The 26,010-nt window shown below is 35.7% G+C and overlaps 1 protein-coding gene and 1 long non-coding RNA gene across 4 annotated transcripts in view; one reads left to right on the top strand and one right to left on the bottom strand.

The window, feature by feature from the left end:
- Positions 1-2,166, top strand: part of RPE65 (retinoid isomerohydrolase RPE65) — a 40,309-nt gene extending 38,143 nt beyond the window's left edge. For all 3 annotated transcript variants that reach the window (XM_081490698.1, XM_081490695.1, XM_081490696.1), the window contains one exon: positions 569-2,166. In XM_081490698.1, coding sequence (XP_081346824.1) covers positions 569-720 — 152 coding nt within the window. In that variant the 3' untranslated portion in view covers positions 721-2,166. The remainder of the gene's footprint in view (positions 1-568) is intronic.
- Positions 524-18,798, bottom strand: LOC145506339 (uncharacterized). Its single transcript, XR_014053778.1, has 7 exons — positions 18,122-18,798; positions 15,197-15,308; positions 3,415-3,487; positions 2,234-2,351; positions 1,914-1,997; positions 1,450-1,551; positions 524-743 (listed from the first exon to the last, which is right to left on the bottom strand). It is a non-coding gene; the product is annotated as an uncharacterized LOC145506339 (long non-coding RNA).
- Positions 18,799-26,010: the final 7,212 nt, after the last annotated feature.

Consider the following 26,010-nt stretch of genomic DNA (forward strand, 5'->3'; position numbering starts at 1 on the left):
TAATATATATGTTTCATTTGATTGTCACAACATTTTTGCAGTAAGTAGAGCAGGTGTTAAATCTTATGACACAGATAAAAACACAGAAACATTCATTAAATAAGAATTCAATGAATATTTACTGTGTTCTAACCATTGTGGTAGGTTATCAGGATACAATGGTGGGCAAGAAGGACACTGTCACTCCCTTCCTGGAGCTTATAGTCTAGTGGACTTGAAAAATTTAACGTCCCTCTCATGGTTGCCACGGGCTTTGCTGGTGGCTCAGGCGGTAAAGAATCTGCCTGCAATGCAAGAGAGTACTCTTGCTTAGAGAATTCCATGGACAGAGGAACCTGGCAGCCTACAGTCCATGGGGTCGCAAAGAGTCAGACACGACTGAGCAACTAACACTTTCACTTTCATGGTTGCCACCCGGCCAGGTGGCAGAAGAGTCAGAACAAGCTATCAGGTCATCTGGTTTTATTTGTGAGTGTAATGTCTCCTGTATTATTTCAATGACATTTAATCTATGGCTCTGGGCTTTTTTTTTTAATTCAACACTGCTTTATTAACTTCTCATTAACAGGTGTAGTTCTGAGTGTGGTGGTGAGCCCTGGGGCAGGACAAAAGCCTGCTTATCTTCTGATTCTGAATGCCAAGGACTTGAGTGAAGTTGCCAGGGCTGAAGTGGAGATTAACATCCCTGTCACCTTTCATGGACTGTTCAAAAAATCCTGAGCACATTCTAGCATGACATGTTTCTGGTGACAAAACACAAAAAAACATAGTCAGGTCTGCAGTCAAATTCTGTTTAGCTTTAGCCTGCTGTCTATAAGGGTTTTAACTTGCAGATGCACACAGTTTTGCAGTATTTTACAGAAAGCACAGAGTTGAGTAAGGAATTCCTTTTAAAAAAGTGCTTATTTAGATAATTGTACTTTATGAGACAGGCAAATCATAACTAAAAACTCTTTATATATTTACAACTAAATAGAAAATGAATGTGGATTTATTAAACGGTTTTTCATTCCTATTATAAAAGTGTATTTTAGGCACCTATATGCTCCTATTACTTTTTAACATTTAAAAACCAAAGTCCTCTACAGCTGATATGTATGTGGCTTTGCCATGTCAAGGCAGCATCTTGGAAAAAGGCTTAGTTACTGAATGTCAAATCAAACTTCTCAAACCAGGGACTTTGATCTAAGACAATCATTGTAATTGTATGCACATACGTATTATTGTTCAAAGATTCTCATGGTTTAAACTTTAATATTTCCATTTAATATAGGCAATTATTACTATTTCTGATTTCACGGTAAGGAAGCCTGTCTCTAATTCACTGAGGGCTCTCAACCAAATAACTTCTCAGAGATTATGTTATCTATTAGAAACTTACATGACATCAAAGCAATTACATATAGTAGCGACTGTAATTTTTTGGAAAAAATAGCATAAAATACTTACAAACATGATTGCTGTTTAAAATCAGATTATGGGGATAATAATGTGGGGGGTTATACTTTGTTGCCTCTTCTGCTTAATTACATTTAAGCACTGTGCACTTGACTGAAGAGAAAGTGAAAAAAGAGAAAATATTGTCATTAACATTCAGATATGAATATAGTTTAAGCACTTTTGTTTTTAAAATTATTCTTTCCTGAGATACACGTTGCAAAAAAAAAATGAAGATTGACAAAATTTTTTTTCTATATCTTAATCCTGTTTGACTAAGTAAAAACAGCTTGAAGGAACAGACTGACTAGGGTACTTGATGCATCCATTTGATTTCTTTATTTAGATAAGATGCAAACTCATTTTTTAAGATTATAAGTACTCATTAAAATATACTTTTCAAAGAAAATCTAAAATTGCAAAACAGCAGAAATTATAAAGTAAAATCATACAGAGCTCATCTAAGCACAACTTACTGGTCTTTTCCACCATTTCCCATGTGTGGCTTTTTAATGTAATCATTATTTCTTTGGGAGTAATTCCTAGGTAAACCTAGATATCTCAAAAAAATAAAAAGAAAAGTGCTATAAAATAACATAGAATATGTGACTGTAAATAAACATCAATCTGCTGGGTTTTGTCTCTAGATATGGCACATGAACTTAATTCCACAAAGAAAGCTATTCATACATTTATTTTAAAAATGCAGAAAATAAATTATTGAATAATTACCAAGTTTTGTGCTTATTTAAGTCTCTAAATTTAAGAGAATTCCTAATACTGTCATTTCTCTCACTTGCCAGTCAGCCCCTGCCTTCTTCCCATTCCTTTTCCACAGAAAAGTCTGGCAGTTCTTTGTGCCTGCTTCTCCAGTTGGAAGATCCCATTTTGAGCTCTGTGCTCCATAAAGATAGCTGCAGTGTTAAGAAAGGAGAGAGGCACATCTGACTAAAGGAACGTTCTGTCAATACCTTTTCACCAATTGGACTGTCTATATAATCATTGTTGATATTACACCCAAAAGGCTTAGGAGTTGCTTTACAAGTGCAAAGATAGAACATGAGTTTTAAAAACTTAAATTAGGATAAGGGAGATTTACGTCAAGCAGGAAGGATTAACTCAGAAATTCAGATTGAAAAAATTAAGTAACCTGATTTCTAAGAATCAAAGGTATTCATCTGGAGGAATCTAGAAAATCATGTCCCATTCATAAACAAATAAATCTGTTTTAAGGGGAAAATTCAAATTTAATTAAGATAAATAAACATATTAGTAAGTAGCTACTTTTAAAATAAGTTGTTTGAAGTCAGCTTTTTTCCATTTTGGTACCCTATTTGTCATAGCCAAGGAGAAATAATAACATCTTTGAGAATATAAAAAAGTAATTAGTAACTGATAATTGCCTCATGACAATCTAAACAGAGTCCCTATCATTCAGTTCAGTTCAGTCATTCATGTCTGACTCTTTGTGACCCCATGGACTGCAGCATGCCAGGCTTCCCTGTCCATCACCAACTCCCGGAGCGTGCTCAAACTTATGTCCATCGAGTCAGTTATGCTATCCAACTATCTCATCCTCTGTCATCCCCTTCTCCTCCTGCCTTCAATCTTTCCCAGCATCAGGGTCTTTACCAATAAGTCAGTTCTTTGCATCAGGTGGCCAAAGTATTGGAGTTTCAGCTTCAGCATCAGTCCTTCCAATGAATATTCAAGACTGATTTCCTTTGGGATTGACTGGCTTGATCTCCTTGTTTTCTTAAAGGGACTAAGTCTTCTCCAACACCACAGTTCAAAAGCATCACTTCTTCGGTGCTCAGCTTTCTTTATGGTCCAACTCTCATATCCACACATGACTACTGGAAAAACCATAGCTTTGACTATATGGACCTTTGTTGGTAAAGTAATGTCTCTGCTTTTTAGAGTTCCTATACTATATTCTAAACCAAAAAAGATCAACAGGCAGCAAAGCCAGCCTACCTTCCAAGAATTCTGTGGCAGTTTTATTCTATCATCTACAATCTGGCTGAAGAATAAAATGCAGTGCTTTCTTCTGTAAACAGATAAGAGTGATCGATGATTAGGATTGAGAGAAAATGTCTCTTAAAGGATCCCTTAGGGAATACCAAATCAGTCTCAATTGGAAAACAATCTCTGAAAGACAGGAGAAAAGGAAACTTATACTCATTGAGTGCCTTTTACTTTTACAGAAAGGTGGAAATTACTCCGAATATTATACCCACCATGATACTATCTTAGCCATTTTAAAGATCAGGAAAAGGAAGTCAAGTAACTTTTCTAATAGTCACAAAACTTAAACTGAAATCCAAGCCTATCAGTCCTTCCACTAAAAATTTGGTTTCTGATGCTTTCTAAAATATTCCTACTAATTTAAAATTTATTTCAAATACAACCACTAGCATACTATTCAGTCATCAAAGTTGGGGGGCAAATAATATCTTTGACAATTTAGTAACTCCTACTATTGATAGTGGGTCAAATGCTCCTTGAATAATAGTAACCAAATAAGTATATATTATGCCAGGGATTCCATTAATTAGTCTTTATATATATATAGTTTTGATAAAGCTATTTTGCAGGTGAAGAAAGTAAAGCTTAATAAAGTTAAATAATTTGGTCAAATTTCCACACAGAATAAAAATCTGATTTCAAATACCATCTGTATCTGTTCAGCATCATGAACTACTACCTTGAGATAGTTCACAATTTCAACATTAGATCACTACATTCCTTTTGATGACATTTTAAAAAACCACTTTCCATTGATTTCTGTGAAAATATGTTACATGCAAAAATTAATGTGGACCATGTCCAATCTGATTCCAAAGTGTGAGAAGTTCTGCAATGTCCAAAAGTTACTAGGCTATTAGAACAAAGATGTTTATTATGTCACTTGGACTTATCTATGTAATAAGCAGAGGTTTTATGTATTTCTTTTAGTGTATCATAAAAAGTAATTCTGACACTAAAGGTTGTGTGAAGCAAGAAAGATAGAGAATCTCTGTTTAAGACTCTTGTTTTCAACTTAGTAGGTAAAGCTGTAACCTCATAGGACCTAGTCTAGAGGGTTATGACTTAAATAAGTTTATAAATTCATCCTCAAGACAAGTCATTTTACATCAGTTATTACATTAAATTTGCATTAAAGAGCTTTACTTATTTTTAAAAAAGAAAGATTAAAGAATAATATTCAATATTTATATGATTAGTCTGGATATTTCATATTCTAATATGTTAATAATATTATACTAGATGGATGATAAATATGTTTAAGAGGCTACCAACAATAATCTCAAAACTCACTGTTTCTCAAGTTTTTTTTAACTTGGATTCATCTATCTATATATATATACTCACACACACACACACATATATATTTATATACACATACACATATATCTTAATCTCCTTCCAAAAAGTAAGCAAAGGGGTATCGCCCCTTTATAAGAGCAACCCTTGCACTGAGACATAGGACTAAGAATTCAAGATCAAACGATCTACCACCTAAAAGAAGAAATATTGCTAAGTGTTAGGGAATTATATAATAGTACATTTGTAATAGAACTATTAATGAATAAATAATCCAAGAAGCAAAAAATATACATTATGGCTGAAGCTATTATAAAGAGAGTTGTAAAAGCCTTGATGTGATGACTAAACTAATGTGAAATGTAGAAGAGACTTGAATATTCTTTATAAGATAAGTGGTTATGAGTTATTATTTCAGTGCTATGATAGGAAGTAGTACTAAATAGTACTAGATCTGCCTTTGAATGGTTTGGGAGAGGTATTATATACCTAACATAGTGCCTAACATGCAATGGAAGTGAAAGTCGCTCAGTCGTGTCCGACTCTTTGTGACCCCATGGACTATACAGTCCATGGAATTCTCCAGGCCAGAATACTGGAGTGGATAGCCTTTCCCTTCTCCAGGGGATCTTCCCAACCCAGGGATCAAACCCAGGTCTCCCGCATTGCAGGTGGATTCTTTACCAGCTGAGCCACAAAGGAAGCTCAGGAATACTGGAGTGGGTAGCCTATCCCTTCTCCAGCGGATCTTCCCAACCCAAGAGGAATCGAACCAAGGTCTCCTGTATTGCAGGCAGATTCTTTCCTCTTTTTTTATGAGAATTTAAATTTTTTAAAATTTATTTATTTTAATTGGAGGCTAATTACCTTACAATTTTGTAGTGGTTTTTGCCATACATTCACATGAATCAGTCATGGGTGTACATGTGTTCCCCATCCTGAACCCCCTCCCACCTCCCTCCCCATCCCATCCCTTAGGGTCATACCAGTGCACCAGCCCTGACCACCCTGTCTCGTGCATCGAACCTGGACTGGCAATCTATTTCACGTATCATAATATACATGTTCAATGCTATTCTCTCAAAGCATCCCAACCTCGCCTTCTCCCACAGAGTCCAAAAGTCTGTTCTTTACACCTGTGTCTCTTTTGCTGTCTCACATATAGGGATCGTTCAGTTCAGTTCAGTTCATTCGCTCAGTCATTTCCGACTCTTTGTGACCCCATGAATTGCAGCACGCCAGGCCTCTCTGTCCATCACCAACTCCCGGAGTCTACCCAAACCCATGTCCATCGAGTCAGTGATGCCATCCAACCATCCCATCCTCTGTCGTCCCCTTCTCCTCCTGCCCCCAATCCTACCCAGCATTAGGGTCTTTTCCAATGAGTCAACCCTTCGCATGAGGTGGCCGAAGTATTGGAGTTTCAGCTTCAACATCAGTCCTTCCAATGAACACCCAGGGCTGATCTCCTTTAGGATGGATTGATTGGATCTCCTTGCAGTCCAAGGGACTCTCAAGAGTCTTCTCCAACACCACAGTTCAAAAGCATCAATTCTGCAGCGCTCAGCTTTCTTCACCGTCCAACTCTCACATCCATACATGACCACTGGAAAAATCATAGCCTTGACTAGATGGACCTTTGTTGGCAAAGTAATGTCTCTGCTTTCAAATATGCTATCTAGGATGGCCATAATCTTCCTTCCAAGGAGTAAGTGTCTTTTAATTTCATGGCTGAAATCACCATCAGCAGTGATTTTGGAGCCCCCAAAAATAAAGTCAGCCACTGTTTCCACTGTTTTCCCATCTATTTCCCATGAAGTGATGGGACCAGATGCCATGATCTTAGTTTTCTGAACGTTGAGCTTTAAGCCAACTTTTTCACTCTCCTCTTTCACTTTCATCAAGAGGCTCTTTAGTTCTTCTTCACTTTCTGCCATAAGGGTGGTGTCATCTGCATATCTGAGGTTATTGATATTTCTCCCGGCAATCTCGATTCCAGCTTGTGTTTCTTCCAGCCCAGCATCTCCCATGATGTACTCTGCATATAAGTTAAATAAGCAGGGTGACAATATACAGCCTTGACGTACTCCTTTTCCTATTTGGAACCAGTGTGTTGTTCCACGTCCAGTTCTAACTGTTGCTTCCTGACCTGCATACAGGTTTCTCAAGAGACAGGTCAAATGGTCTGGTATTCCCATCTCTTTCAGAATTTTCCACAGTTTATTGTGATCCACACACTCAAAGGCTTTGGCTTAGTCAACAAAGCAGAAATAGATGTTCTTCTGGAACTCTCTTGCTTTTTCGATGATCCAGCGGATGTTGGCAATTTGATCTCTGGTTCCTCTGCCTTTTCTAAAACCAGCTTGAACATCTGGAAGTTCACGGTTCACATATTGCTGAAGCCTGGCTTGGAGAATTTTGAGCATTACTTTACTAGCGTGTTAGATGAGTGCAATTGTGCGGTAGTCTGAGCATTCTTTGGCATTGCCTTTCTTTGGGATTGGAATGAAAACTGACCTTTTCGAGTCCTGTGGCCACTGCTGAGTTTTCCAAATTTGCTGGCATACTGTCTTTCTAAATTCCATATATATGCATCAATGTACTCTATTGGTATTTTTCTTTCTGAATTACTTTGTATAATAGGCTCCAGTTTCATCCACCTCATTAGAACTGACTCTAGTGCATTCTTTTTAATAGCTGAGTAATATTCCATTGGTATATGTACTACAGCTTTCTTATCCATTCGTCTGCCAATGGGCATCTAGGTTGCTTCCATGTTCTGGCTATTGTAAACAGTGCTGCGATGAATATTGGGGTACACGTGTCTCTTTCAATTCTTGTTTCCTCAGTGTGTATGCCCAGCAGTGGGATTGCTGGGTTGTATGGCAGTTCTATTCCCAGTTTTTTAAGGAATCTCCACAATGTTCTCCATGGTGGCTGTACTAGTTTGCATTCCCACAAACAGTTTAAGAGGGTTCCTTTTCTCCGCACCCTCTCCAGCATTTATTGTTTGTAGACCTTTCGTACCTCATTGTGGTTTTGATTTGCATTTCTCTGATAATGAATGATGCTGAGCATCTTTTCATGTATTTGTTAGCCATCTCTATGTCTTCTTTGGAGAAATGTCTGTTTAGTTCTTTGGCCCATTTTTTTATTGGGTCCTTTATTTTTCTGGAATTAAGCTGTAGGAGCTGCTTGTATATTTTTGAGATTAATTCTTTGTCAGTTGCTTCATTTGCTATTATTTTCTCCCATTCTGAAGACTGTCTTTTCACCTAGCTTACAGTTTCTTCGTTGTGCAAAAGCTTTTAAGTTTAATTAGCTCCCATTTGTTTATTTTTGCTTTTATTTCCATTACTCTGGGAGGTGGGTCATAGAGGATCCTGTTGTTATTTATGTTAGAGAGTGTTTTGCCTATATTTTACCCTAGGAGTTTTATATTTTCTGGTCTTAAATTTAGATCTTTAATCCATTTTGAGTTTATTTTTGTGTATGGGTTAGAAAGTGTTCTAGCTCATTCTTCTACAAGTGGTTGACCAGTTTTTCCAGCACCGCTTGTTAAAGAGATTGTCTTTTCTCCATTGTATATTTTTGCCTCCTTTGTCAATGATAAGGTGTCCATAGGTGTGTGGATTTATCTCTGGGCTTTCTATTTTGTTCCACTGATCTATATTTCTGTCTTTGTGCCAGTACCATACTGTCTTAATGACTGAAGCTTTGTAGTATAATCTGAGGTCAGGCAGGTTGATTCCTCCAGTTCCATTCTTCTTTCTCAAGATTGCTTTGGCTATTCAAGGTTTTTTGTATTTCCATGCAAACTGTGAAATTATTTGTTCTAGTTCTCTGAAAAATACCTTTGGTAGCTTCATAGGGATTGCATTGAATCTATAGATTGCGTTGGGTAGTATACTCATTTTCACTATATTGATTCTTCCGATCAATGAACATGGTATATTTCTCCATCTATTTGTGTCATCTTTGATTTCTTTCATCAATGTTTTCTATATATAGGTCTTTTGTTTCTTTAGGTAGATTTATTCCTAAGTATTTTATTCTTTCCATTGCAATGGTGAATGGAATTGTTTCCTTAATTTCTCTTTCTATTTTCTCATCGTTAGTGTATAAGAATGCAAGGGATTTCTGTGTGTTAATTTTATGTACTGCAACTTTACTATATTCATTGATTAGCTCTAGTAATTTTCTGGTGGAGTCTTTAGGGTTTTCTATGTAGAGGATCATGTCATCTGCAGAGTTTTACTTCTTCTTTTCCAATCTGAATTCCTTTTATTTCTTTTTCTTCTCTGATTGCTGTGGCTAAAATTTCCAAAACTATGTTGACTAGTAGTGGTGAGAGTGGGCATCCTCATCTTGTTCTTGACGTTAGGGGAAATGCTTTCAATTTTTCTCCATTGAGGATAATGTTTGCTGTGGGTTTATCATATATGGCTTTTATTATGTTGAGGTATGTTCCTTCTATGCCTGCTTTCTGGAGGGTTTTTATCATAAATGGATGTTGAATTTGTCAAAGGCTTTCTCTACATCTATTGAGATAATCATATGGTTTTTATCTTTCCATTTGTTAATGTGGTGTATCACTGCAGGCGGATTCTTTACCAACTGAGCTATTAGAAAAGCCCCTAAGCTACTCAACAAATGGTAGCTAATATTTTTAACTTGGGGTTTCAACAAACTTAACAGATTTCTTTACTACCTGATTTGTCTTTAATATTTAAAGTATTTTATGATATACTACACGGGAGAGAGTATAAGACAATTCTCAATCTTATATGAGGGTAAAATCTTTTTTATTGACACATATCATGAGACATATGTTTCAAAGACAAGCTAGAACCCTAATAAATATCCAGTGCTTTTAAATTTTAAAGATGTTAATTGTAATCACCAGGGCAAGCACTAAAATGATAACTTTTAAACTGTGTTAAATATTGAAATATACGCTAGAAACATTTAACAAAAAAGAACACAAAAGTGGAAGAAGAAGGGAACAGAAAAAACAAAAGATATAGAAAACCAATGGCAAAGTGTCATGCAAAAATCATATCAGCACTTAAATATAAACGGATTAAGCATTCCAATCATAAGGCAGAGATTGGCAAGATATATATTTTTTTGATCATCTACTGATAGCCTGTGTACAAGCAACACATTTTAAATTCAAAGGCACAAATAGATTTTTCTTTTAAAGAATGGAAAAAGTAACCAAAAGAGAACTGAAATGGCTATACTAACATCAGATGAAATAGACTTTAATAAGACAAAAATTGTTACTAGAGACAAAGACATTTTGTAATGATAAAAGGGTAAATTTTAATAACACATAAGGGAATACTATGAACAACTCTATGCCAACAAATTAAGCAACCCAGATGGAATGGGCAAATTTCTAGAAAAATGATAAAAATAAAAATTGACTGAAAAACAAATAGAAAATCTGAATATACCAATAAGAAGTAAAGAAACTGAATTAGTAATTTACAAATTTCCCCAAAGAAATATCCAGGCTCACACAGCTTCCCTCATGAATTGTACAAAACATTTAACGATGAATTAATACCAATTACTTGCAGAGTTTTCCCAAAAGTGGACATAGAGGAAATACTTCCCAACTCATTCTATGAGGGAAAATTTACCTTGATAACAGTGACAGACAAAAACATCACAAGAAAAGAAAACCACAGACCAATATCACTTAAGAATTTACATGAAAAATCCTTAATAAAATACTAACAAACCAAATTCAGCAATGCATAAAAAAAAAACTATACCATGACCAAGTGGAATTTCTCCTAGAAATTCAAAGTTGGCTTAATATCCACAAATTAATCAGTATAATTCACCATATTAATAGAGCAGCAGACAAAGTCACATGATCATCTCAGTAGATGCAAACACATTTGAAAATATTCAGCATTCATTTTAAAAATAAAAAAAATCACATATAGAAGGGAACTTCTTCATCCTGATAAAAAGTATCTCTGAAAAACTCACAGTTAACATTCTACTTTATGATGAAAGATTGAATTCTCTCCCCAAGATCAGGAACAGGATATATGCTCTTCCCACTACTATCCAACATTTTACTGGAAGATTGAAATTTGACAAATGAAATAAACAAAATATATACAATTAGAAAAGAAGGAAAACTTTACAGATGGCATGATTTCTATGTATAACAGGATATATGCTCTTCCCATTACTATCCAACATTTTACTGGAAGACTGAAATTTGGCAAATGGAATAAACAAAATGTATACAATTAGAAAAGAAGGAAAACTTTACAGATGGCATGATTTCTATGTATAAAATTCTAAGGAATTAACTTTGAAAAATGTACTGGAACTAGTAAGTTCAGCAAACTTGCAGGATACAAAATCCATACACAAAAATTAGTTGTATTTCTGTATACCAGCAGTGAACAATCTGAAAATAAAATTAAGATAGCAAGTCCATTTACAATACTATCAAAGAATAAAATATTTAGAAATAAATGTAAGAAAATGTTTCAAGATTGTATCCTGAAACTGTAACACACAGTTGAAAGAAATTAAAGAATTCTTAAATGGAAGAACATCCCATGTTCTTGGATTGAAAGATTTAATACTGTTAAGCTAGTGTTACTACCAAAAATGGCCTGCAGATTCAATGCAACTTACTGTCTTTAAACAGAAATTGATGTGCTGATTCTAAAATTCATAGAACATCAGTCAGTCAGTTAGTTCAGTCACTTAGTCGTGTCTGACTCTTCGTGACCCCATGGACTGCAGCATGCCAGGCTTCCCTGTCTATCACAAACTCCCAGAGTTTACTCAAACTCCTGTCCATTGAGTCAGTGATGCCATCCAACCATCTCATCCTTTGTTATCCCCTTCTCCTCCTGCCTTCAATCTTTCCCAGCATTAGGGTCTTTTCAAATGAGTCAGTTCTTCACATCAGGCAGCCAAAGTATTGGAGTTTTAGCTTCAACATCAGTCCTTCCAATGAACATTCAGGACTGATTTCCTTTAGGATGGACTGGTTGACTCTTCTTGCAGTCCAAGGGACTCTAAAGAGTCTTCTCCAATACCACAGTTCAGAAGCATCAATTCTTTGGCACTCAGCTTTCTTTATAGTCCAACTCTCACATCCATACATGACTACTGGGAAAACCATAGCCTTGACTAGATGGACCTTTATTGGCAAAGTAATGTCTCTGCTTTTTATATGCTATCTATGTTGGTCATAACTTTCCTTCCAAGGAAAGCGTCTTTTAATTTCATGGCTGCAGTCACCATCTGCAGTGATTTTGGAGTCCAAAAAAATAAAGTCTGCCACTGTTTCCACTGTTCCTCCATCTATTTGCCATGAAGTGATGGGACCGGATGCCGTGATCTCTGTTTTCTGAATGTTGAGCTTAAAGCCAATTTTTCACTCTCCTCTTTCACTTTCATCAAGAGGCTCTTTAGTTCTTCTTCACTTTCTGCCATAAGTGTGGTGTCATCTGCATATCTGAGGTTATTGATATGTCTCTCAGCAATCTTGATTCCAGCTTGTGCTTCATCCAGCCCAGCATTTCTCATGATGTACTCTGTATATAAGTTAAATAAGCAGGGTGACAATATACAGCCTTGACGTACTCCTTTTCCTATTTGGAACCAGTCTGCTGTTCCATGTCCAGTTCTAACTGTTGCTTCCTGACCTGCATATGGATTTCTCAAGAGGCAGGTCGGGTGGTCTGGTATTCCCATCTCTTTCAGAATTTTCCACAGTTTATTGTGATCCACACAATCAAAGGCTTTGGCATAGTCAATAAAGCAGAAATAGATGTTTTTCTGGAACTCTCTCACTTTTTCGATGATCCAATGGATGTTGGCAATTTGATCTCTGGTTCCTCTGCCTTTTCTAAAACCAGCTTGAACATCTGGAAGTTCACGGTTCACATATTGCTGAAGCCTGGCTTAGAGAATTTTGAGCATTACTTTGCTAGCATGTGAGATGAGTGCAATTGTGCGGTAGTTTGAGCATTCTTTGGCATTGCCTTTCTTTGGGATTGGAATGAAAACTGACCTTTTCGAGTCCTGTGGCCACTGCTGTGTTTTCCAAATTTGCTGGCATAGTGAGTGCAGTGCTTTCACAGCATCATCTTTGAGGATTTTAAATAGCTCAACTGGATGTCCATCACCTCCACTAGCTTTATTCATAGTGATGCTTCCTAAGGCCCACTTGACTTCACATTCCAGGATGTTCTGGCTCTAGGTGAGTGATCACACCATCATGATTATTTGGGTCATAAAGACCTTTTTTGTACAGTTCTGTGTATTCTTGCCACCTCTCCTTAATATCTTCTGCTTCTGTTAGGTCCATCCCATTTCTGTCCTTCATTGAGCCCATCTTTGTATGAAATGTTCCCTTGGTATCTCTAATTTTCATAGAACATGGAAGAGACCAAAAATAGCCAAAATGATCTTGAAAGAAAGAACAGAATTGAAGGATTCATACATTTCCACTTCAAAACCCACTGCAAAGCTGTTGTAATCAAGACAGTATGGTATCACTATAAGGATAGAGACATAGATCAAATTAACAGGATTGAGAGTCCAGAAATTAACCGTTACATTTAGTCAACTCATTTTCAACAAAGGCACCAATATAATTCAATAGGGAAAGAATAGTATTTTCAACAAATGATGCTGGGAAAAAACTGGATATACTCATGCCATAGAATGAAGCTAGACCTTTATCTCACATAATATGTACAAATTATCTCAAAATTGACTACAGAATTAAATGTAACTGCTAAAACTTCAGAACTCCTAAGGGTAAATTCCCATAACCCTGGTTTCTTATATGTGATACCAAAAGCGTAAATAACAAAATAAAAAGACAAATAAGTTAGACTTGATGGGAAAAAAAAATTTGCCACATAGGGAGGCATGCAGGATGTTAGTTCCCTAACCAGGGATTGAACCCACACCCTCCTGCAGTGGAAGCATGGAGTCTTAAACCACTGTATCAACAGGGAAGTCCCCTATGGAAATTTTTGAAATCTGTGCTTCAAAGAACACCATCAAGAAAGTGAAAAAACAACTTATAGAAAAGGAGAAAACATTTACAAAAAAATACAGTTGATAAGAAACTTGTATATTATATACACATATATACGTTTATATATATTCTACTAATATTCCTATAAATATTTCTTAATAATTATTACTGGTATTTCAAAACTCACTTTTCATAAAGGTTGCACATTCATTTAAAAATTGTATAATATGTGTACTTCTGTCTACTTTCCACCATATATTTTATAAACTAGAAATTGCATAATACCTGACATCCATTTGGAATAAGAGAATCTTAAAACTGAAAGGTCATCCAGATCAGCCTATATCTGGTATAAAACTTTTTCACATTTTAGGGAAGGTATTATCTAATCTCTTTTTCAATCCCCTGGTGATAGGAACCCATTATTTCTGAGACAGTGGGTACACTAATTTTCAGATCTATTTGAGAGAAAGCTAGTTTTTACTGAGATAAAACTTACTTACATTAGGATTATAAACAATAACTCTTACCAAGAAGAAAAACAGAAAAATCTTGCTTTGTTATAAGAAAGTGGTGCTTGTGAATATTTTTTATGTTAGCCTTAGATAGTAGGTATATTCAAAGTATATAAATCACAATATTACAAACAGTACAATAATAATCACTAAGATATTAAAATCTTGTGATCTTAAAAATTAAGTTGTATAACCATAATCCCTCAAACTAGAAATGTGTTTAGCATCATGTAAGTGAGATGTGTCACATGGCTTTTCTTGACTTCAGGCGAGTTCACTTGCAACTAATAAACTTAACATTTAAGAAAATATTGGTAAACTAAGATTATGGCATAAGTAGCTAGTTTGGCCACCTGAAGCGAAGAGCTGACTCTTTGGAAAAGACCCTGATGCTGGGAAAGATTGTGGGCAAGAGGAAAAGGGGGTGGCAGAGAATGAGATGGTTAGATAACATCATTGATTCAATGGACATGAGTTTGAGCAAACTCTGGGAGATAGTGAAGGACAGGGAAGCCTGGCGTACTACAGTCTGTGGGGTTGCAAAGAGTGGGACATGACTTACTGACTGAACAATAAATAGCTAGAGTTTTACATGAAGTTGTCAGTAAGCCCTGACAATGTAAATGTTGAAGATGAATGTTACTATAAGACATGTAATGAAAGAGCTTTGGCGGGGCTCTGTTGTTATCCATAGGATTGTGAAAGTCTTCTTATCTCTGTTCTCCAGTGTCCTCAAAGTGAGAGGTATTGGACTATATTATCTTTATGGCTCCTTCTAGCTTTGAGAGTTCTGTATAGGATGCATACATTAAGAGAGCATAGGGGTTATTAGTTCTATGTTGATTTACAATTAAATAATATCTTCAGTACTTACTTATAATCAACTGTGTGCCAGGCTCTCTGTTCCAAGCACAAGGTGAAACAAACTGGCAAATACCCCTCACTTCATGGAGCTTATATTCTAGTGAGTTGAGCAGAAATGAACACTATAAGTAAAAATACATATATTCAATAGTGGTTAGTGTTAAGGAAAATAAATGAAGAAGGAGGTATATGAAATATTGGAAGGGGATTAAAATTTTAGGAGAGATGGCTAGTCTTAATTAGGTGAAATTTTAGTCATTACTGATGGAAGAATCCATCTACAATGGAATAAACTAGCAAAGTATGTAGGCAGACAGGTCTTCGGAACTGGGAGTTTGGTGAGATCTCGTGGGCTTTCAGATTGCAAGCCGTTGGAGAGGTAAACAGGTTTAAGGTCATCTGGTTTAAACAGGTTTAAGGCATCTTTGGAGTAGCTATTCAGAGGCTAGACTACTATGGTACAAGCCAGAGATAAGGAAGCTGTTAAGAAGCTGCTGCAATAATCCAAGTGACAGAGGATGAAAGTCTGGACTGAAAAAGTGGTGATGAAAGTGATAAGAAGCAGAATTCTGGATATATTGTGAGGATAGATCCAACAAAATTTGCTGACAAATTATATTGAGGGGAGACAGTAAAGAGTAAATAATAACACCAGAATTTTTGTCCTGAGCACCTGGAAAGATAGAATTACCATTAATGGAAAAGTCAATGTGAGGAGCTAGTTTAGTGACAAATATCAGGAACTGTTTTCGACATGCTAACTTTGAGATGTCTATAGCAATCCACATGACATACCAAGTAAGCTACTGGTTATAAATTTCTGGAGTTGAGGAGAAATCAAGTCTGCAGACATATATTTGGAGTTGTTACCACATACACAGTACTTAAAGCCATGAAATTAAATAAAATTGACAAAAGAAAAGATAGCAAAAGAGAAATAGATCCAAAGATGAGCTCTGGGACACTCCAACATTTAGAAGTCAGGGAGATGAGAAGGAATTAAGTGAAAAATTTTAAAGGGTAGACAGAAATATATAAGAAATAAAGAAAATGGATGTTATGGAAGCATAGCATTTTAAGAAAAGGTGGGTGGTCATCTGTGTTAAATGCTGCAATAGGTCAAGTTAGAGAAAAAATGAGAATTAACTTCATCTGCTCATTTAGCTTAGTAATGTGGAAGTCATTGGCTGACTTTGTTAAGAGTAGTTTCTGCAGAGTGCTAGGGAAAGATACTTGACCAATATAGGTGCAAGAAAAATGAAAGGGGGAAACAGAAATATAAAGCATAGTAAACACCTTCAACAGGCTTTTCCATAAAGGGAAGGAGGGCAGTGAAATGATAGTAGGGGTAACTGAGAGAAACTGGGATCCAAAAAGCTATTTTTTTTAATTGAAGAAATGATGGCTAATTTTTATTCTGTTAAGACTGATCTAGTAAAGAGGAGAACATGACGAGTTGGTAGAAACAGAAGAAAATTTCTAGGGCAATATTCTTGAAAAGACAATAAAAAAATGGAATTTGAGGCATGTATACTTTGGATGGGTTGAAGTAGTATCATGCAAAAAAGTTATAATGAATAGACATGGAATTTAAACAGAGAGAGACAGGAAGATAAAAGATTATTAGGATAGGGTCAGTGGTCACATCCAACCAAACTATTTTGTAATAGGAAAAAATAGACGGTAATGGTTGGAAAGTAGAGTGTGTGAAATTGAGATTGTAGAGAGTTTGCAGTAAGCGGTATGACAAGATTAAGAATAGGACATGGGAGGGACTTCCCTCATGGTCCAGTGGTTAAGATTTCATCTTATGTGTAAGGCTACATCTTATCATTTTTCATGTCATTTTTGACATACCGCTATACATAAGTGCTCCATAAACAGTATTTGTTCACTAATCAATAGGCTGTGTCGGAGCCTCAAAGGACAGGAACACAGATTCTGCATTCTGATGAGCCTAGCATGGCACATTTAGGGGCACATAGTAGATACTTAAATAAGTAGTAGGCCTTTTGAGAAAACATAGACTGCCTAAACTTTATCTGAGATCTGTCACTGACAGTTCTAAAAGGGGGAGAATGCTGTATTTATAAAAAGCTTACTAAATCATAGTATACTTGTAAGCGAGCTGACGTTCCTGATTTGCTAATTTGCTTGTTTTTTAATGAGTAAACGAAAGTTCAGAAAATGTAAGTAACTTGCCCAAATGTATTCATCTAGTTGGTAGTGGGGGAGACATCAGAACTCAAACCTGTCTGACTTTAAAATCCATCCTATCCTACCATTCTTCATTGTATCTAAGTTAAGCAAAGATAAAAGAAGAGCAAAACACAACCCAGTTTAAAGGATATTAGAGAAACTGAAATAGGCTCAAGTTAGTGTCTATACTAGTACCTACCTCTGGGTTCATCCCCCTGCAAAGTAAATTAGGCTGCAGAGTGTAAAGGAGTATAAGAAGCCCTGGATTCTAGCTCTATTTTGCTTTTCATAAGCTACATAACCTGAAGCAAAACACTGAAAATGCTGTTTGCCACAATAATTGTATCTGTCCAACCACCCTCTGAAACCATTCTAAGACAAGTGAGATGACATAAACATTTTAATAAACTGAGGAGACAGATTCAAGCATAAGGCACTGCTTCAAATAATGTAACTGTTCATTTTGAGAGTAATAAATAGATCAATTAGCAAGGAAGTTTTAAAAACATAATAAATTAAACCCAGAGCACAAAGAAGTCACGTCACTTTTACTCCTGTTATTGAAAGCAGCTTTTTTGTCATCCACAGAGGTTGCTTGGGAAACCACTGCAAGTGGATTACAAACCCCTTCACTGCCAGCTCTGCTCACAACCACCACCACCACCACCACACACACACACACACACACACACACACACACACACACACACACTTTTTTTCCCCTTAGACTACTCACCAGATGTTCCTAGGAGCGATCCTAAAGGAGTTTTTAACAGAGTCAAACGGTTGAAGAGAAAAACGGAGGACTAACGACGTCACACAGTTACGTCAAGTTTATCGTGTTTCCCGTAATCAAAAGGGAAGATTTGTTTAACTGCAGGAACACAAGGAAACACCATTCGTAAAACACAGCTAACAGTAAAAATTCTTTGTGTAACAATAGAACAAAAGGTTCTCCACTGAAGTGTTTGTTGTTTGGCAGCCATCATGGAAATAAGGTTCTTCAATATGCCCAGATCCCTCACCACCTGAAAAGAGCTTTTGATTCTCAAAAACTTTGTGAAGTAGGCAAAGCAAATATTGTTTATTCAAATCTTTCACTCAGCTAATATTATTGAATAACCACTATGTTCCAAGTACTGTCTAGACCCCTGATGGTGAAAATGTTCTATATTGTGTTGTCTCCGATGGTATAATCACTGGCCACATGTGATTACTGATCGTTTCAGATGTGGCCATCATTAAAACCCACCCTCCCAAGTTGAGCCCTGACAAGAATTCTGCCCCATGTTTTTTGAGCCAAAAGAATGAGACCAAGTTTGGTTCAAAAGCAAAGGAAGGTTTTCCCCTTCCTTCAAAGAATGGAGAGGTAGGAGCTCACACTCTAGAGCACATGCTCTCCTGACAGGACGTGGGCGGAGCTGCCTTACCGAGGTCTCCTCAGCAGAACCAGGGCGGAGTTCTCCAGAGGCTCGTAGGCTGTGCTGCTCACTGCACTCACTCCAGATCTCAGTGCCGGGTGCCGCGTCTCTGCACACGGCCTTCTGCCGCCATGTTGGATTTCAGTGAACTACAGCCGAAGTGTCTCTTTATACAAGGCTGGAGCTGAGGTGCTGTTGGCACAACCATTTAGCACTAAGAATGCTGGTCTGAAGTACCAGGGGGAAGACTTAAGCATATGGTACCCTATGAGCAATTCAAACTAGATGAAACACAAAGGAAAAAAAGGTTAGACTTTTTATTACCATAATTCTGTTTAATTCCTGGGCATTGTTAGTGGATTTTGCTGGTTATAGCATGATTGAGGAACTGACTTTTTTTTTTTTTTTTAATGAAACTGCATTTTTTCATTGGTGTTTTTATAAGCATTAAACCCAGTCTCAACAAGTGAATTAGCTGCTTTCCCAATATCTCTCCTCTTTCTACCTCCACTCTTTTCTTCTCACATCAAAGCACAACCCCAAAGCCACTCTCTTTGCCTGAACCTTGCCCTGACTTTAATAACTGTCCATGTGAATGACCAGCTGGTTGTACCCAGTTGAGGAAACATCCCTTTAATACCCAAAGGTGGGTCTGCTTGCCCCCTCATCTGTGCCGAGTTGCTTCAGTCTTGTCTGACTCTTTGTGACCCCATGGACTGTAGCCTGCCAGGCTCCTCTGTCCATGGGATTTCCCAGGCAAGATACTGGAGTGGGTTGCTATTTCCTTCTCCAGGGGATCTTCCTGATCCAAACCTGAGTCTTAAGCCTCCTGCTTTGGATGACAGGTTCTTTAACAACGGTGCTACCTGGAAAGCCCATTTTAAGGGCATTTGTCTCAATTATTTCCTAGAATGCCTGATCAAGGAAGACTATTAATTCCTGATCTCAGCACTCTCTAGTGTCACTCTAAAATTATAAAACTAATAAAACATTTAGATAATAAAACTGGATGTATTAAACAAGTTGTTCTCCACTTCTCTAGAAACTTAAAATTCCCATTATGTGCCCAGCACAGTTAAACATACCCAGTAGGTATTCATTAAGTATCTGTGATGATGATACATGATCCATATAATTTGCTTCTTAAGTACCATGAAAAATTTTAACTCAAGCACTAATCAATGAGCTTCCCTGGAAAAAATGAATTTGCCTGATATAAGCAAAGTATTTTCAACAGGTTTTTGTGTTTTGTAAATACCCTTTACTGGATTAAGAATGTTTCCTTCTATTTCATATTTCCTAGCAATGTTTTCATTATGAATGGATGTTGACTATTAAAGTGATTTTTCGGTGTCTATCAACATACGATGTGCCTTCCTTATTTTGTTGATGTGACAAAATTTTCTAAATTTTTATTACTAGAAATAAGCCCAAGTTTGTTATATTTTATTATTCTTTTTATAAATTCCAGGATTTTATATCCCATTGTTTTACTTAGGATTTTTGTATCTAGGTTTATTTTTAAAAAGCTGGCTTGAGTTTTCTTAAGTTCTCATCAGGTTTAAAGTTTAGGTGTCACAAAAAAGTTGGTAAGTGTTCTTTTTGCCCCTATTTTCTAGAAAAGCTTGTGTAAGATGCATTATTTCTTTCTTTATATATTGTGAAAAACTCATTGGTAATGATTTGAACTCAAAGTTTTCTCTGTGGAAAGTGTTTAATTATACATTAACTTTTTTTAGCAGTTATATATAATTCTTTGATTTTGTTTGTCTTCTTCTCTCATTTTTGGTAAGTTTTATTTTCCTAGAAATTTATCTGTTTAATTTAAATTTTCTAAGGCTCTGACATAAATTTGTTCATAATGCACTCTTATGGTTCTTTTTTTTTGTAATTGGAGGATAACTGCTTTATGATGTTGTGTTGGCTTCTGCCATACATCAATGTGAATCAACAGTAAATATACATATGTCCTCTCCCTCTTGAACCTCCCTTTCACCCCCCATACCATCCCACCCTTCTAGGTATGGTTCTTTTTATTGTCCCCTTTATCGTTCCTTCTCACTTTTTTTTTAACTTCTCACTTTTTGTCTTCATAATTTTTATCTAAACTTATCACTGTTACTAGTCTTTTCAAAGAGATAAACTCTGTCAATTTTATTATGTAATTTTTCTTCATTTCAATGTTTTCTGCTTTTATTACTTAACATTTTGGGATGATTACTGAGATTGTTGGTCTATTCTTTGTATGATTTCAATCTTTTGGATTTTTTTTGAGAAGTTCAAGGTCATATTCCTAAACCAGGGTGAGCCCCTAGTTATGACTGGTCACTGCATAATGCTCAGCATGGATTGGTCAGAGGAACTGATCCTTCTTTATAATGTTCTAATTATAATTACTCAGTCTGCATAAAAGTAGCATGCAGTTTACCTGTGTTTTAAATAGTGCTTTTTGAGAACATCTAATTCACTCATCTCTTATCTTACAAGAATTCAGAATGGCTCCTCCCACATCTTCTACAGAAATAGCTTCTTTTATTAAGCTGGGCCAGCTAGGAACACAGATGCAATTTTGTTTACAATTATACATTCTTCAGGTTAAAGTAAGAATGTAAGCAGCTCCTGCTACAGAAGAACCACACACCACTAAATGAGAGAAGCAAACAAAATTTATTATTTTTCAGGTCTTAAGATTATATTGTTATTTTTATCTTCTGTGCCAATGCCTGAAAATTTCACCTTATGAAATAACAAAATAAAAATTTTAATAACATGGTAATACTCAGTGTTGATAAGAATGTTGTGAAATCCTCTCTTTTTTAAAATATTTATTTATTTTATTTGTTTGGCTGATTTGGGTCTTACTTGTAGCATGCAAGATCTTCAATCTTAGTTGCAGCAGCTGAAATCTAGTTCCCTGACCAGGGAACTAGCATTGGGGGCATGGAGTCTTAGCCACTGGACCACCAGGAAAATCCCACCCTCATACATTTCTGGAAGGACGAATGGAAGTATAAATTGGCATAAAACTTCTGGAAACAATTTGTAAAAATATATCAAAAGAAATAAGAAAATTGATTACTCTTTTATTCAATAAATTCATTGCTAAGTAATCTAGCCTTTAAAAAAAGAATCAACATTTCAGAGTGTGTGCAAATGTCAAGTAATTGTATAGAACAGTTGAAACTAACATCATACACAACTATACTTTCAAAAACTTTTTAAAAATTTGGATCACAGAGGAAAAAATATTAAATTACTTTATCATAATGAAATAGTAGAAATAACCTAAATTTCTGACAAAATAAAAATGACTGAGCAAATTACAATACATCTAAAAATTTCATATTATGAAGCCATTGTTGATAACTATGTATCATGTAAGGAAAATGCAGATGATAAGTGATATAAAGTTAAATGCACAACTTACAAAGATCACATGCTTACTCTGATTATAATTAAGTAAACATGTGTATATGAATAGAATACCAGAGAAGAATGTATCAGAAAAATAATATTTTATCAGTATTATAGGGTGATTGCTTTCCTTTTTTTGAATTTTGATTATTTTTAAAGTCATTGTGAACATTTTACAGTGAAAACACACACAAGTTTTCAAAGGAAAGACAAATTCAAATATTTAGAATGATTTGTAAGTAGCAATTTTACAAATAGAACCTAAAATATTACATAAATAATTTATTAAATATGTATATTCTAAAATCCGACAGAGTTAAAAATAGTATAGTACCTGTAGGATTTTCACTGAAGGCATTAACACTATGTTCTATGTATCATTCTACCACCATGCTCTTCTTTTGGAAAAATGTCTGCCTGGAATGAGAATCAAACAGATACAAAGTGAAAAATGCCACCTGAGGCTTCAATTAAGACTTTAAATATAAGAATCAGTTTCAATTCAAAAATTTGTAAGTTGAAACAAAATATTAGCCATATGCTACACATCTTTATATTTTCTACTCAGTATTCAAAAGCTATAGCTAATTATACAATTTCATTCTAAACTTAGGCTTCCCAGATGGCACTAGTGATAAAGAAGACACCTGCCAATGCAGGAGACATAAGAGACTCTGGTTTGATCCCTGAGTCAGGAAGATCCCCTGGAGGAGAGCGTGGGCACCCACTCCAGTATTATTGCCTGGAGAATCTCACGTACAAAGGAGCCTGGTGGGCTACAGTCCATAGGGTTGCAAAGAGTCAGACATGACTGAAGCAACTTAGCATGCATGCAAGAATTCTGGATTTTAAAATATTAAGGTACTTTGATAATATTACTGATAGAGAGTTTTTAAAAATGGGAACAGTCATATAAATATAAGGAAAATTGGCTAAGTATATGCACTTTTTCCTTTGTTTAAAGTCAGTTTTTTGGATTTGTCTCCTAAAACAAAATTGAACAAATGGGACCTAAGTAAACATAAAAGTTTTTGCACAGCAAAGGAAACCACCAACAAATAAAAAGACAATCTACTGAATGCGAGAAAGTGTTTGGGAAAAAATATGACCAATAAAGGATTAATATCCAATATACATATATGAGCAGCTCATGCAACTCAACATCAATAGGACAACCTGATTTTAAAATGGACAAAATAACTGAATAGACATTTTTCCAAAGAGTAAATTTAGATGGCCAACAGGCACATGAAAAGATGCTCAACATTGCTAATCATCAAGGAAATGCAAATCAACACCATAATGAGATGTCACCTCACACCTGTAAGAATGGCTGTCATCAAAAAGAACACAAATACAAATGTTGACCAGGATGTGAAGAAAACGGAATCCTCATACACTGTTGGTGGGAATGTAAACTGGTGCAGCCACTGTGGGAAATAGTATGAAGGTTCTCAAAAAACTAAAAACAGAGCTACCATATGACTGAGCAATTCCACTCCTGGGTATATATCTATAAAGAAAACCTAAAAATACTAATGTGAAAAGATACATACACCCCAATGTTCATAGCAGGGCTCAGACGGTAAAGAATCTGCCTGCAATGCAGGAGACCTGAGTTCGATCCCTGGGTCAGAAAGATCCCCTGGAGAAGTGAATGGCAACTCAATCCAGTATTCCATGGAAAATGGAGAATTCCATGGACAGAGGAACTTGGGAGGCTACAGTCCATGGGGTTGCAAAGAGTCGGACATGACTGAGCGACTTTCACTTCACTTGGGGATGTAGAAGCAACCTATGTGTCCATCAACAGATGAATGGATAAATATGTGGCATACACACACACACACACACACACACACACAATGGAATACTACTCAGTCATAAAAAGAATGAAAATTTTTCCATTTGCAGCAACATGGATAGGCTTGGAGGGCATTTATTTAGTGAAATAAGCCAGACAGAGAAATACTGTATGATATCACTTATATGTGAAAACTAAAAAATATAACAAACTAGTGAATGTAACAAAAAAAGAATCAGACTCATAGATACAGAGAACAAACTAGTGGTTACCAGTAAGGAGAAGGGATGTAGGAGGGGCATTATAGGAGTAAGGGAGTAAGAGGTACAAAGTATTAGGTATACAATAAGCTACAATGATATATTGTGCAACATGGGGAATATAGCCAATATTTTATGATAACTATACATGGAGTTTAGGGCTTCCCAGGTAGTGCTAGTGGTAAAGAATCCACCTTCCAATGCAGGAGATATGAGAGACTTGGTTTGATCCCTGGATCAGGAAGATCCCCTGGAGGAGGGCCCAGCAACCCATTCCAGTATTCTTGCCTGGAAAATCTCATGGACAGGGGAGCCTGGCCATAGTGTCGCAAAGAGTTGGACGCAACTGAAGTGACCTAAAATGCACGCACGCATGCATGGAGTTTAATCTTCAAAGTGTGTGAATCGCTATATTCTGCACCTATAACTTATATAATATTGTACATCAACTATACTTAAATTTTGACAGTCACCCCAAAATAATTTTAGAATGAAAATGTACAGATACACATTTTTAAACAACTATGATGAAAACTCCTAGTAAAATAAGAATAAATGGAAGCATCCTTAATAAAATTCATCTGTCACAAACTAACATTTATATATTTATTTCATATACTTATATAAATATTAATAATATATATTTATTTCTCTCAAATATAGAAACATTCTATTAAAATCTAAGAATCTAAGATAGCAACACTATTGACTTTAGTAGTTAATATTGTCTGGCTATGTTAGGAAATACAATAAAATAGAAAAAAAGAAATAAATAGCATCAACTGTTACAAAGTGAAGGAATTTTTATCTCTATCTACAGGTAACATAATGGTCTACCTAGAAACTTCAAAAAAAATCAACTGAGAATTTTAGACCAAATAAGTAAATCTGCGGTACAAATTGAGAAAGAAATCTTTTTATTGTATACAAGCAAAATTCATTTTCAAAATGCCATGAAAACAATCCCATTAAAGAAAAAGTTTAAAAGTAGCTCAGAATAAAGTTAAAAAGAAAAATCCAACACCTCTCTCGAGTCACCTCTAGAATTTTATAAAAGACGTAAAATAAGAACTGAATAGAGAAGTATGTTACATTCTAGATAGGAAGACTTGATTTGAAAAATTGATTCCAAAGTTCATCTGAGAGAAGAAATGTCAAAGAATAGCCTAATATTGCAGAGAAGAGTAAAAGGAAGGAGGATAAGGTGAAGGAAGAGGAAGAAAAGGAATCAAACCCATGTCTCCTGCATCTCCTGCATTGGCAGGCAGATTCTCACCACTGAGCTACCTGGGAATACACTTCTTTAGATGGGGCTGTGTATTTGTACAGTGTTTTGAAGGACAGTTTTATACTATCTAGCAAAATGTATTATCTTTCCTTTTTAATTACTTTTATTTTTCAGGGCGATATGATATCTATACTAAAGCATGTAAAGTGCACTATATTAATTATACAATTTGGAGATTTTTTAAAACATGTAAAATATCATGTAACTATCACCAGGATTAAGATATGGTAACTCCTATCATTACAGGTTAGTTTTGCCTATTCTTGAGTTTCATGTAAAGGAAATCATACAGTTAGTTTTCTTTTGTGTCTGGGTTCTTTCAATAACATGTCTGTGAGTTCATTCACATAGGTAAGGAGTTCAAATTTTTGGTCAATTTTCTATTGGTAAACATTTAGATTATCTTCAGTTTAGGTCTGTTAGGAATAAAGCTATTGT

This window comes from Giraffa tippelskirchi, chromosome 5 (assembly GCF_054371585.1).
Source record: "Giraffa tippelskirchi isolate mGirTip1 chromosome 5, T2T-mGirTip1v1.2.pri, whole genome shotgun sequence".
In the NCBI taxonomy this organism is placed as follows: domain Eukaryota; kingdom Metazoa; phylum Chordata; class Mammalia; order Artiodactyla; family Giraffidae; genus Giraffa; species Giraffa tippelskirchi.